Source organism: Mus musculus, chromosome 8, assembly GCF_000001635.26.
Source record: "Mus musculus strain C57BL/6J chromosome 8, GRCm38.p6 C57BL/6J".
NCBI classification, from domain to species: Eukaryota; Metazoa; Chordata; class Mammalia; order Rodentia; family Muridae; genus Mus; species Mus musculus.
In genome coordinates this window covers 91,260,580-91,273,738 of record NC_000074.6, presented here as the reverse complement: position 1 = coordinate 91,273,738, position 13,159 = coordinate 91,260,580, and the positions used below count along the sequence as shown (strand labels likewise).

The 13,159-nt window shown below is 40.3% G+C and overlaps 1 protein-coding gene across 9 annotated transcripts in view; it reads left to right on the top strand.

The window, feature by feature from the left end:
- The window catches only part of Rpgrip1l (Rpgrip1-like), a 96,262-nt gene that overhangs the window by 39,553 nt on the left and 43,550 nt on the right, over positions 1-13,159 (top strand). For 4 of the 9 annotated variants that reach the window (NM_173431.2, XM_006530991.4, XM_006530992.4 and 1 more), the window contains 4 exons: positions 11-128; positions 3,188-3,640; positions 10,079-10,230; positions 12,616-12,994. In NM_173431.2, the coding sequence (NP_775607.2) occupies positions 11-128; positions 3,188-3,640; positions 10,079-10,230; positions 12,616-12,994 (1,102 nt within the window). Of the gene's footprint in view, positions 1-10; positions 129-1,538; positions 2,171-3,187; positions 3,641-10,078; positions 10,231-12,615; positions 12,995-13,159 lie in introns of those variants that run through there. The other 5 variants (XR_003947280.1, XM_006530993.4, XM_006530996.4 and 2 more) reach the window with 5 other exon arrangements.

The following is a 13,159-nucleotide window of genomic DNA, read 5'->3' as shown; positions in this document are numbered from 1 at the left end:
TTATTTTTAGATGGAAGTTGAAACAGTGACTCAGAAAATGGAAAATTTGCAACAAGATTATGAACTCAAAGTGGAACAATATGTTCATCTTCTCGATATCAGGGCTGCACGCATCCAAAAGCTTGAAGGTACAATGTGCACAGTTTTATGGCAGTTGAAAATGCCTTCCAAACCCTTGATCGCAGTATCTTCCTGCTCATTTTTCCCCCAATTTGAAGCTGGAATAAGTTACCAGAAAGACTTATTTCATCTGATTCTTTTCTACTCAGGAATTTTTAGTAGGATTTTTCAAGAATTTACTGTTTTCAAATTCAGGATTGTAGGCAAGCTTTCAAAGCACTATATAAAGTGTCACAGCCTCAAGTCTCACACCGGTGGCCTTTGTGATTTTTCTTCTATGCACCATGTGTACCTTAGCCAGCTCTGTGCTAGATTCACTCTCCCCACTTCTAGCACCAGTTCCTGGCCTAAACTTCCTTTCTTCCTTGACATCACAATATTAAATATCCTACTGTGTCACACAATCTAATCTGGTGCTTAGAATGGCAGGAAGCTGGCTCTGATTGACTCAGCCACCATCCCTTTACCTGAAATACCCTCATAGTGATTTTCAAATTTCAGCAAATAGGGAAATCATCTAAGAAAGCCATGTGTGGCAGTACACACGTGTAATTCCAGCTTTTCAAAGGACAGTGTGGGAGGAACCCAGGTCTGACGCCAGTTTGGGCACAATGATGGGTTCCTGGGCAACCTGGGCTATCTGGAAATCTATTCTAAGAATATATCTAAACACAGTCTCCAGCTGTTTCTGTACTTTGCATCTCAAGTGATAGTTATCTCTATGCACTTCTCCCAGCTAGACTCCAGAACAACCCTTGGCTTCTTTCTGTCACTTTCCCTACCGTGTGTGTGTGTGTGTGTTTGTGTGTGTGTGTGTGTGCAAGCGTGCAATGGCTTCATAATTTCTATATGAAGTCTGTGCATCTTGGAGACAGAATGGGTATTATAGTGTCATTGTGTCATTGATAGTTGCTATGGTATAAGTGTCTTCCCTAGAGTTTCTCCATTGGAAACTGAACCCCAAATGGAATCACGTTGACAAACAGAATGTTTAAGATTTAGTTAAATCATATGGCTCTGCTCTCAAGAGTTGATCAATGCCACTATGATGGAAGTGGGATTCACTATTAAACACTGGGTATATTGTAAGTGAATGTGGTCCCTTCTGCTTTGGGATAGCATATCGAGAAGACCCTTGCCAAATACAGAACATTCAAGTTGAACTTGTCAACCCTTACAAGTAACTAGAAAAAGTGCATCTCTTGTGTGGGAGTGTGGCTCAGGGAGAGAAAGCATGTTTAACCAGTGCAGACCTGCACTCAGGTCTCCAGCACAACAGTCTGTGAAAGCAGTACAAAAAGATCAAGACGATGCTTGCTGCATTTTCTTGCCATATGTTCTTTCCAGTACTAGCCTATGTTGTCTGAGTCCCTTAAGGGCAGGGCTTCCATCTCCCCATCTGTGTTCTTTCTTTCTAGCAGTTTGCTTCGGACCCTGAGAGGCTTGGTAGTGCTCGTGGAGTGAATCACGGATCACAGGGCGAAGGCAGAGCGTGCCCGTAAAGGCTTGCAGGGACTTGAATGAAGTCTTCACTTGGTGACCTCCCTTTTAACCAAGAAAACTGCATTAAACAAATTTTATTGATTACTATTTGGAAAAAAAAGGACAGGGTGCTCTTTGACTTCTTGGAAAGTTCTGTTTAGTCAGATCAAGACACTTAGTTCTTCTTCAGAGACAAGAAGCTCTCAAAGTACAGTCTGGGAAGCCCCAAGGCTCTCCTAAGCTGATGCAGAAGTCTGCAAGGATAAGACGAGTCTTAGAGTAGCATTAATAATGTGATTTTTCATTTTTATTCTCTTACAAGTTTATAATGGAGTTTCTCTGGGACTATATGATGTCTGATATCATAACAAATTAAACACGGCCACAGATTCATATTCCAGGTGTTTTCAAGATCCTTAAGACATTTGTAAAAATATTTTTAAAAAACATTTCTTAAAAGTTGAAAAGATTAAAATAATGACACTTTTCTCGTTTTTTGGAAATTACAACTTTGAAAGAATAAATACTATGATTTGCATTAACATGTAATAGGTTGTTATTATTTTGTGTATTAAAAGATTTAAAATTAATATTTGAATATTTAAAATTAATTTTTCTTTTCAGTATGATCAATAACAAAAAGTATAAATTGTTATCAAAAGACTTTTGGGATCCTCAATAACTAAGAGTATAAAGTCGCTTAGCTTTGTAGAACCCAACAAAATAGCAGAAAAAGAAAAACCCCAAAGGATGGGGAGAAAATGAGAGAAGGAGGGGACAATGACACAGAAGCAAAAGAGAGTAATAGTTTAAAACGGAGAGCACTCATCAGGTGGAAACAAAAAGAAATAGCAGAAGACCCAGCAGTGCCAGATCTAGAGCTGCACTACCTCCTGACATCATCTGAAGAGGATCTCAAAGCGGGGGGGGGTGGGGGGATCTTAGAGGAGAAGTTGGAGACACATTTTATTCCAAGCTGTGCATATACAAAGATGCATAACCTATAAAATTAGCCTTATAAAATGTAACTGATGTACCTTTAACTGCACATTTAAAGAATAAATTTGTTTAGTTTAGGCCTATGAAACTATTAACATAATCAATATTACTTCCCCCAAAGTAGAAGCAGACATGTCTTAGTCAGCTAAAGAGGTGGTATCCAGGAAAAGAGAGATTGACTTTGTAAGAGGAAAGATAACAGATATCGCAAAGCTGGAGGAGTGCACGGTGCCTGTGACCTCAGCTCTGACTCATCTTTCTTGTTCCTATTCCTGGCTAAGGCTACCTTAGCAGCACACCTTAACTGTAGGTGTGCTGCTTCTCATTTTCAGTCTTCAACTGTAAACTCATGAATTACAGTTGCATATATTTTGAAGTTGTGATTTTGTTGTTTAATGACTAGTGTTAAAGCAAGTCTTGGGGGGTTTTGTTGTTGTTAATGAGCACCATTTGCAGAGAATAACAGTACAGTTATAGACTGTAAGATGGAGAATATTCCCTGAAACACCCAGACATCCGGCCACTGCAGAAGCTCATTTGCATCTGCATATGTTTTAACATCTCTAAAATGTGTCTTCTCTTGCAGCCCAGTTAAAGGATATTGCCTATGGCACTAAGCAGTACAAATTTAAACCAGAAATCATGCCAGATGACTCAGTTGATGAATTTGATGAAACCATCCACCTAGAACGAGGAGAAAATCTCTTTGAAATCCACATCAACAAAGTCACCTTTTCTTCTGAAGTCCTTCGGGCATCTGGTGATAAAGAACTTGTCACTTTCTGTACCTACGCTTTCTATGACTTTGAACTGCAGACTACTCCCATAGTGCGAGGCCTTTACCCGGAGTATAACTTCACTTCTCAGTATCTGGTCCACGTCAATGACTTATTTTTGCAGTACATTCAGAAGAACACTGTCACGCTGGAGCTCCACCAAGCCCACAGCACAGATTACGAAACAATTGCAGCGTGTCAGTTGAGATTCCATGAGATTCTAGAAAAAAGTGGTAGAATTTTTTGCACAACAAGCTTAGTTGGTAAGTACAGTTTATGATCTTTGGATGTTTTAATATCTAGGTTGGATTATGCGTTCACTAGCATACTAAATTATTCTTATCTCACACATTAAGGGCATTTTGGGTAGGGACAGTGATCTTTCCTCACAAGTGACTGAACTCTCTTTAGTGTCATGAATGATGGTGCAAATAGCTATTAATGCTTCCAACCATTATGAATGGCCATTAAACTTACAAAGTCAACTGCTTACTTTGAGATTGAGACTCATGCTTAATTCAAATGTTAGTTGTACTACATTTCTCATGCTGATAAGGACTTGCCAACACTGTTACTGCATTCTAGGAATAGTAGTTAGTGGCAAATAAGGCAGACAAAGGCTATGCCTAGAGAGGAAGAACACACACATACACACACACACACACACACACACACATGCATGCACACCAACTGTAAAGTTCAGAGTAGCCACCACAGGCCCATGGTATGTAAAGAAGAGAAATAACTAAGGTAAAAAGAGCTCTAGCAGACATCCGAGTCATGTGCAATCCAGACTTATCACCAGCACACATCACAGGAAAGATGAGTCCACTTCATCTGGACCCTCCCCCAACGTCTGAGCACATAACTGAAATCATGTCCAAAAGAAACCATCTTAACACTTCATCTTGTTTGTTCTCTTTTTTTTTTCTAATGTCTCATACTTTTCTTTTCATACACTTGTTGCAGTAGTGTTTTCACTTGACAATATTGAAAAATTAGGGTTTTACTTATATCTTTAAATATTTAATCTAATTTTGTTTATACATGTATTATTGGGGAATCTATTTCATTTTCAACTTTTTAAAATTGTTTTTTATTCTTATGTTTCCACTCTTTTCTTCTACCAAAATACTTTTTAATTAATTTATTATTTTTAACTAACAATTTTATATATGTATATTTATGTATGCATATACACACAATGTATATTCAGTGCCCATTACCCTCTTTCATCCCCCCATATACTTTTGACCATGTTTACAGGACAAGCAAATATTCTCTCCCATAGAGCAATCCCCAAATGTATTCAGATAGCAGGTGGTTACCTCCAAACCAACCATGGCACTGTCATACCTGTAGGCATTTCTTGCCCAGGAGGTTAGTATCATAGCCTGTAAAGTCCACACAGTGTATGCCCAGTGATGGCTTTTCTCCTTGCAGCTGCAGCACTGTCTGGCACTGTGGAAGCCAGCCACCAGAGGGAAGCTTCCAGCTTAGGTCCAGGTTCATTCTCCTGTGTCCTGTATTCAGAGTGTGTGATGAGCCCACCAATAGTGTTTTACCATTTAGTTCTGGGGGACAAGAGCAGTGGCCATAGCCTGCATTGTTTTCAGAGACTCTGGGGCTGCCCTCAGCGACACCTCATAGAGATGCAGTTCTGTACCTGGCCCTGAATATCATGTTTTTTTTTTTAATAAGATAAAATAAAATAAAAATAAAAGGCCTGTGGGAGCATATGGTCTAACCATTTAGGGACTTCCATTCAAGTCCTTCATGTTTTTTCATTATGTTTTAGTTACCTTATAAAGTACAGGCTTTTAGCTCTCTGTCACCACTGATTGTGTTTACCCCCCCCCCCCCACTATAGCTCTAGGAAACCTTTACTTTATCTTACAGGTTTGGGAGTTTTTACATTAGTCATATCCTTATAATTTTCTAATCTTTTTTAAGCTTTCTTCTTTAGGAAGGGAATCTCGTTGTGGTTGTTGTTGTGGTGGTTGTGGTGGCTGCTGTTGTTGTGGTTGTTGTTGTGGTGGTGGTGGTGGTAGTTGTTGTTGTTGGTTTTTTTCTCTTCCCAACCACAACACTCTTCCCAGCCCCATATTTTTCCTGTCTTTATTTAACCCTGATCTCTTTGTTTACCCTTTCTTCTTAAAAGATTTATTTATTTTTATGAGTGCAGTGTAGCTGTCTTCAGACACACCAGAAGAGGGCATCAGATCCTATTACAGATGACTGTGAGCCACCATGTGGTTGCTGGGAATTGAACTCAGGACCTCTGGAAGAGCTCCTAACCACTGAGCCATCTCTCCAGCCCTCTGGCTCCTTTTTATTGTTTCTACTTCCACGTTTCCCCTAAACAGTGTTTAACTTGATAGCACACTCCACAGTAGTTTCCCATCTGCCATGGTGTGGTGGCTGCTGGTGTGACAGTGGACTGTAATTCATTTAAGTTGTCTTTGCTCTCTGATACTAGGGAATGGGCCCTCAAGTGTAAGCTGCTCACTAAGGAAATCCTCAAATAAAACTGGGATCAATATCCAAGCAAATAGAAACACAAATCACAGACAAGAAACATGAAAAGGCAAGAAGAAGCATGACTCCTCAAAATCACAAGTCTGCCGGGCATGGTGGGCACGCCTGTAATCCCAGCACTCGGGAGGCAGAGGCAGGCAGAGTTCCGAGTTCGAGGACAGCCAGGGCTACACAGAGAAACCCTGTCTCAGGAGGGGGGGGGGGTCACAGGTACTTAAGTCCTTAACTGCTGGACACCAACATACTCAAGGGGGTGAGAGCACTGGTGAAGACACCAAGGGCTCACTAATAAAAGTTACGAGTAGCTGTAAAGAAGATACACAGACAAGATTAATTCAGTTTAGCACCTGGAGAAAAAGTTCAACAACACTGAGGAAAAAGTCAGCAAAATGGATTTAAAAAAATCCAAGAAAATTAAGATTTGGAGGGGGTGGTGGAGGCAGAGAGATGGTAAAAGGGAAAAATTCAGTTTTTCAAAATTTAAAAACCCACAGTGGAAAATGTCACCAATAGACTAGACTCAGCCAAACAGAGGAGAGAATATCAGGGGTGGGGTCAAGGTCAAGGAAATACTACATTTAAATATAAGTAGAGAAAAAGTTCCCCAGTCCCACCCATCCCCATCCCCACAGCTGCATGCTGCTTCTACTCATTCTCCTGTCCTCTGGGCTTCTCTCCTGTCTCCCCCCAGTACCTCATCATGTCCCTCCTTTCCCCTTCCCATCTCTTCTTCCACCCAGGTCCTTCCCTCTTCCTCGCCTGATTATTTTCTTCCCCCTTCTAAGTGGGATTGAAACATCCTCACTTGGGCCTTCCTTGTTAAACTTCATCTGGTCTGTGACTTGTATCATTGGTATTCTGTCTTTTTGGTTAATATCCACTTATCACTAAGCACATACCATGCATATCCTTTGGGGTCTGGGTTACCTCACTCCGGATGATATTTTCTAGTTCCATCCACTTGCCTAAAAAATTCATGATGTCCTCATTTTTAATAGCTGAATAGTATTCCATTGTGTAAATGAGCCACACTTTTCTGTATCCATTCATTGGTTCAGGAACATTTGGGTTGTTTCCAGCTTCTTGGCTATTACAAATAAGGCTGCTATGAACATAGTGGAGCACGTGTCCTTGTGGTATGGTGGAACATCTCTTGGGTATATGCCCAGGAGTAGTATAGCTGGGTTTTCAGGTAGAACCATTTACAATTTTCTGAGGAACTGCCAGATTAATGTCCAGAGTATTTGTACCAGTTTGCAATCCCACCAGCAATGGAAGAGTGTTCCTCTTTCTCCACATCTTCATCAGCATGTGCTGTCTCTTGAGTTTTTTATCTTAGCCATTCTGATTGGTGTGAGGCGGAATCTCAAGGTCATTTTGATTTGCATTTCTCTGATGACTAAGGATGTTGAATATTTCTTTAAATGTTTCTCAGCCATTTGAGATTCTTCTGTTGAGAATTCTGTTTAGCTCTGTACCTCATTTTCAATTGAGTTATTTGGGTTTTTTTTTTTTTGGAGGTACTTCTTGAGTTCTTTATATATTTTAGATATTAGCCTTCTATTGGATGTGGGGTCAGTGAAGATATTTTCCCAATCGGTAGGTTGCCATTTTGTCCTATTAACAGTGTCCTTTGCCTTACAGAAACTTTTCAGTTTCATAAGGTCCCATTTGTCAATTGTTGATCGTAGAGCCTAAGTCATTGGTGTTCTGTTCAGGAAATTTTCCCTGGTCCAATGCGTTTGTGGCTGTTTTGCACTCTCTCTTCTGTTAAATTGAGTGTATCTGGTTTTATGTTGAGGTCCTTGATCCAGTTGGACTTGAGCTTTGTCCAAGGCAATAAATGTGGATCAATTTGCATTTTTCTACTGACAGACCAGCCCCATTGATTGAAGATGCTTTCTTTTTCCACTGTATGGTTTTTGGCTTCGTTGTCAAAGATCAAGCGACCATAGGTGTGTGGGTTTATTTCTGGGTCTTTAATTCTATTCCATTGATCAGCCTGTCTGTCTCTGTACCAATACCATGCGGTTTTTATCACTATGAGAAAAAGTAATAGGCAAGCCTCACCACAGCCCAGAAACTCGGAAGCCACAATACCAGAGCTAAGAATCTGAAGGGCAGAGGGGCTTCCTTCATTAGCGCTTCCTGCTGCAATACTCACAACAGCCAAGGCATGGAACCAAGGAGACAAAAAGCATACACATACACATGGACTTTCATTCAGTTGTAAAGAAGGATGCAATTATAATATATATAGGAACACTGATGGAGCTGGGAATCATTATGCTAAGAGAAATAAGCCCTATTCAGAAGACGGATACTGTGTTTTTTCTCATATGAGAAACTGATGTTTAAATTTGTACATGTGTATGTTTATGTTTATATGACATGAAAGTAGAAGAGATGTGGGAATAAGCAGGCAATGCTATAAATGGGCATGTAAACAGGGGGCATTTGGGAGGAAGGAGACCGGGGTGGGGGAGGAGCCAGGGACGTGGAAGGGCAATACAATCAAAGTATCAGTGTGTACATATGAAAATGTCACGGCACACCTATTACTGTGTGTGCCTGCTAAAGCAAAATTAACAAGATGACGTTTAAAATCATGATTTGACCTCATTTTACTAGGCAGGAGAAGGGTGGTAAGAAAGGTAACGATACATTTATTAATTTCAGCCTGTTCATTAGCTGTCCCCTCAGGATTCGCTAGGCTGAGGGTATAGATAGAGTGCTTGCATAGTATGTACAAAACCCTAGGTTTGATGTCTACCACATGGCATGCAGGTCTAAAATCCCAGTACTTGGGAGGTAGAGGCAGGAGGATCAGAAGTTCAAGGTCATACTGAGTTTGAGCCCAGCCTCAGCTAGACACCCTGTCTCAAAAAAAAAAAAAGATATTTTCCAATCTGTTGAATGTGACCAATGCCTGAGCACTGGAAATCTTCAGAAGGTTGGGTTCAGGGAGAGGAAAAAGGAGCATCCAAGAAAGCAGGGGCCAGTGCACAGCAGGAAAACTTGAGCATGTGGTTGTCCAGAAGCCAAGTAAGAGGCCTCTGAAGGAGAAGGGAGGGCAACTTAGTGTCTGAATAGGGCTTCTATTTCATGACTGAGTGACTCACTGCTTAGATAACAGATTCCTCAGAAATCAAAATACTTAAGTGCTTTTATCCACTCCTGTCCTTAGTCATCCCAGAATCTCACCAAAGGCTACAATTTCATCCAAAGATACCTTATGTATATACAAGTAAATATGTCTGTAGTAGTACTCTTCTTTGGGGATTTTTTAAAGTAATGGTAGATATTAAATATTTTTCAGTATTAATGGTGAAGCCCATTTGTAAGAAAAATTGATTAAGTAAGCATGGTATACTTAATATAGTAATGTTCAGAGACAGTTATAGAGTTTTCTTTTAGACAATTCCATATGTACCAGTCCCTTGGAAAGAAGTATTTTGAAGGCATCTGCAGTCCTTGCCCTTAAGAAACCTCTTTTGTGTGCATACTACACACTTTGTGAACAGACAGACTGAACTGCTCAGTGCAGTAAGGACGTCCAGCTCTGCAGTGGATGCGCAGGGCTGTTAAATCTTCCAGAAGCCACGAGCAAAGTCTTGGTAGAGAAAGAGTGGAGTGCACAGGGCACTCCATTCAAGGCCACATTATTTAGCATACTATGACCTCTTCCATATGCTTGTGGTCTATTGAAGAAGTGGAAGGATGCCAATGGTCCCTTAAAAGCTGAATCAGAATGTGGAATGTCATATTTATAATTTTGAGGTTGTATATTGTAAATGTCAGGCTAGATTGAGTCCAACTTGTTTAAAGAAAAGTACCACAGTATCCAAAAGAATCTGCAGAGTATCTGATTCACTGTTTGGATTTTTCTTTATATGCAAGATTGAAATGATACCAGTTGAAATAGCTCAATCATAGTTTGACATGGCTCTTTAATATTTAACATGCAGTGAAATTCATACTCCAGACGTAACTTTTCCTCATCTCTGTCATTTGCCAAGCAAACATCATTTGTGCAAGTCGTATTATTTTACTCTGTATAAAGTTTATGCCTTTAATGTATAATACCATTGGTATATTTTACTCGCATATATACTCATTTATGTGACTCTTTTAACAGTGGGTCATGTATTGATTATATGTAGGAACTAAAGGAGACATCCCAAATTTTGGCACAGTAGAATACTGGTTCCGATTAAGAGTTCCCATGGATCAAGCTATTCGACTTTATCGTGAGCGGGCAAAGGCATTAGGATACATAACATCAAATTTTAAGAAGCCAGAGAAAATGCAATTGGTAAGCTTATTTGACTGTAAGACCCTTTTATAGCACAGGAATCTATACTATCTCCTCATATCCTGTGCTTTAAACTGAAATTGTTGTTTTTATACTGGCATCAAGTGACTTGTTTAACCTTTTATTTTAGAATAATCAGACTCTCAGGAAGTAACAGGAACAGTAGAGTTGGCTTGTATATACTGTGCTACTTTCTCTCAGTTACAGCATAATCGTGAAAAGTGAAAGTCGAGCTGGGGATGGGGTACATGAGTGGTACCCCAGCTGCGCAGGAGACTGGGTGCACAAGACCGCAGATTCAAGACTAGCCTGGGCAACTTTGCAAGACTTTGAATCATATTTTTTTTTAAAGTGCTAACGATGTAGTTCAGTGGTAGAGTGCTTGCCTAGCATGCTTGCCAGGCTCTTGATTCACTCCCCAATGCTGAAAAAACAAAGACAAAAAATTGACATGTTGTACCATTAACTGAGCTCCATCCCTTATTCAGACTGCATCAGTATTTGCACACAGTCATTTGTGTGTTCATTCTGCACAGTGTTATTGCCTGTAGATATTCACTAAACCACTACATGACACGGAGTGTTCCACTGATACAAAGAAATTCCCTTGTAGTCCCCAAGACACTTTTAGAAAATATAACTAGAGAAGTGTTACTACACATCAAGAGATGTTCATCAATGAATTCTGTTCTTAAAGAAATAACTATTGTATCACTCTAGGCTTCTTTCAAACTGTTTCATATCAATAGATTTTTGAAATGCAAAGTAGAATACAAAATCAATATTTTATTGCTGAAAACCAGGAGTTTAAATGCAGTTCTCCAATCCCCAAACCATGTTTCTTTGAATATTAATAGCCACATTTTCAACTGGTTCTACAAACTGGTAAATGCACTGAATTAAGTTTCATAAAACTCTGGAGTTGATGACCTTTTATATAGAACATGAGTATCAAAGGGAAACAAAGCATATGAGCACCAGGGAGCGAGCACCACAGGAAAGTGTTGAAATTGTGTGCAGTTGGAATTCTATGGTTCTGGACCCCGGTGGCTAGGTTTATGTTAGGTGAGCCCATCCGTTTCCTCCAGTAGTCCACACGTTATGATTAAGATATATCCCCTTGGCCCCAGTTGGATCAGACAGACTTTGCCTTCTGAGAGCAAAGGAAAGCAGGACTCTCCATGCCTGGATCATGTAAAATTTGGAGCGGTTGGCAGCCATCTTCCACCATGTCAGTCAGTGAAATGAAATATGCAGAGTCTGAAGGAGAATAATGAGCCAGTATTCAGAGAAAAGTGGAGAGTAAAGTAACTTCCGGTGTTTTCCCAAACGTATGAGCTGCTTAGGAACCAACCAAATTTCTGTCGTACAGGTCCATGAAATGTCGTCTTTGTTAGTTTTGCTGGGCATGTTTTCTTTGACTTCAACTTAAATGTAGATTCTCAAACCAAGGGAGGCACCTGCTTCCCAGAGATCACCTCCCTGTAGTAGACTTCACAGCACACCTTGAAAGAATGATAGAGATGACAATTGGTGTTTTCTTTGTTTTCAACTTTAATGGATTGATTTGGCAGTGGTGGAGGTGGGGTGGATACTGTAAAAATCATTCAACTGAGCTTCCTTGGTTACGTGCAAGCTGACCTGGGTAAGCAGTATCATACCTGCTCAGAGTTCCCATTTCCCTCTTCACACCACCAGAGGTCTCCACTGGGGGCACTGCAGTCAGCATCTCTTGCTCAATCCAGGTTTGGCACTGCAGAAGTGGGCATGGTAGAAAGTGCTCCGTGCTAAACTAAAGGAGGCACTGGAACACCAGCACTTCTTTGTCTCAGGCCATCTCAGCCATAAAAGATTTATCACTTACTGCAAATGTTCTCTAACATCTGGTGTGCTTAGTGGTATTCCCAAGAGCGATGTAGAATATTTCCAGCTCTGCCCAATGCCTTTGCTCATCTCATGGGGAATACTCCCCCAATCCGGCATTTTTCCCCTGTCAGTCCTACCTCATACCACACTCTGGGTGAGCATGTGAGTCTCCTCTAGTTAGGACATTTTCCAGACCCATCACTCACTCGGCTCATCAGTTATTGGACAGAATTAAAGACTATCACATTAACTTTTGTCTCATTTGATTTGGGGTCCAATTTCTACAAATATCCTTGGTTACAGCATTTGCTGCCAGTAGCACAGGACATGTACCCTCAGGTTTCTCATCGTGCTGCTCTGAAGCATGGCAGTTTTGATTAAGAGTCTTTTATGCTGAGAAAATAACTTTGATATGAAAATAATGTAGTTTTGTCCATTTACAAGCTTTTGTTTGGAGGTTGGAAGCTGATAGTTACCTTTAATTGTAAATCTATAATACAAATATGTATGTTCTGCCAGTCGAGTCAGCAAGCAGCCACAACTGCTCAGATCAGCCCAGCAGAGTCCACAGACGGCAACTTGAATGAACTTCATGTTACAGTAAAATGCTGCACCGGCCTCCAGTCCCGAGCGAGCTACCTGCAGCCACACGCATATGTGGTATACAAGTTTTTTGATTTTCCAGACCATGATACCGCCATCGTTCCCAGTAGCAATGACCCACAGTTTGATGACCACATGTGTTTCCCAGTGCCGATGAATATGGATTTGGATCGCTACCTTAAGTCAGAGTCTCTGAGTTTCTATGTTTTTGATGATAGTGATACCCAGGAGAATATTTACATGGGAAAAGTCAATGTGCCTCTGATTTCCCTGGCACATGACAAGTGTATCTCAGGTAAGAATATGTTCTTGATTCTAGAAAATTGTAAAAGCAAATCTAAAGTATACTTTAGCGTTACAGCTATGATTTATTAGCAACTAATTTTCCTAACCTTAAACAATATTTGTACTTCAGTTCTATAATACTGTTTATATTTTTAGTTATTTCCTTGCTTGAAAC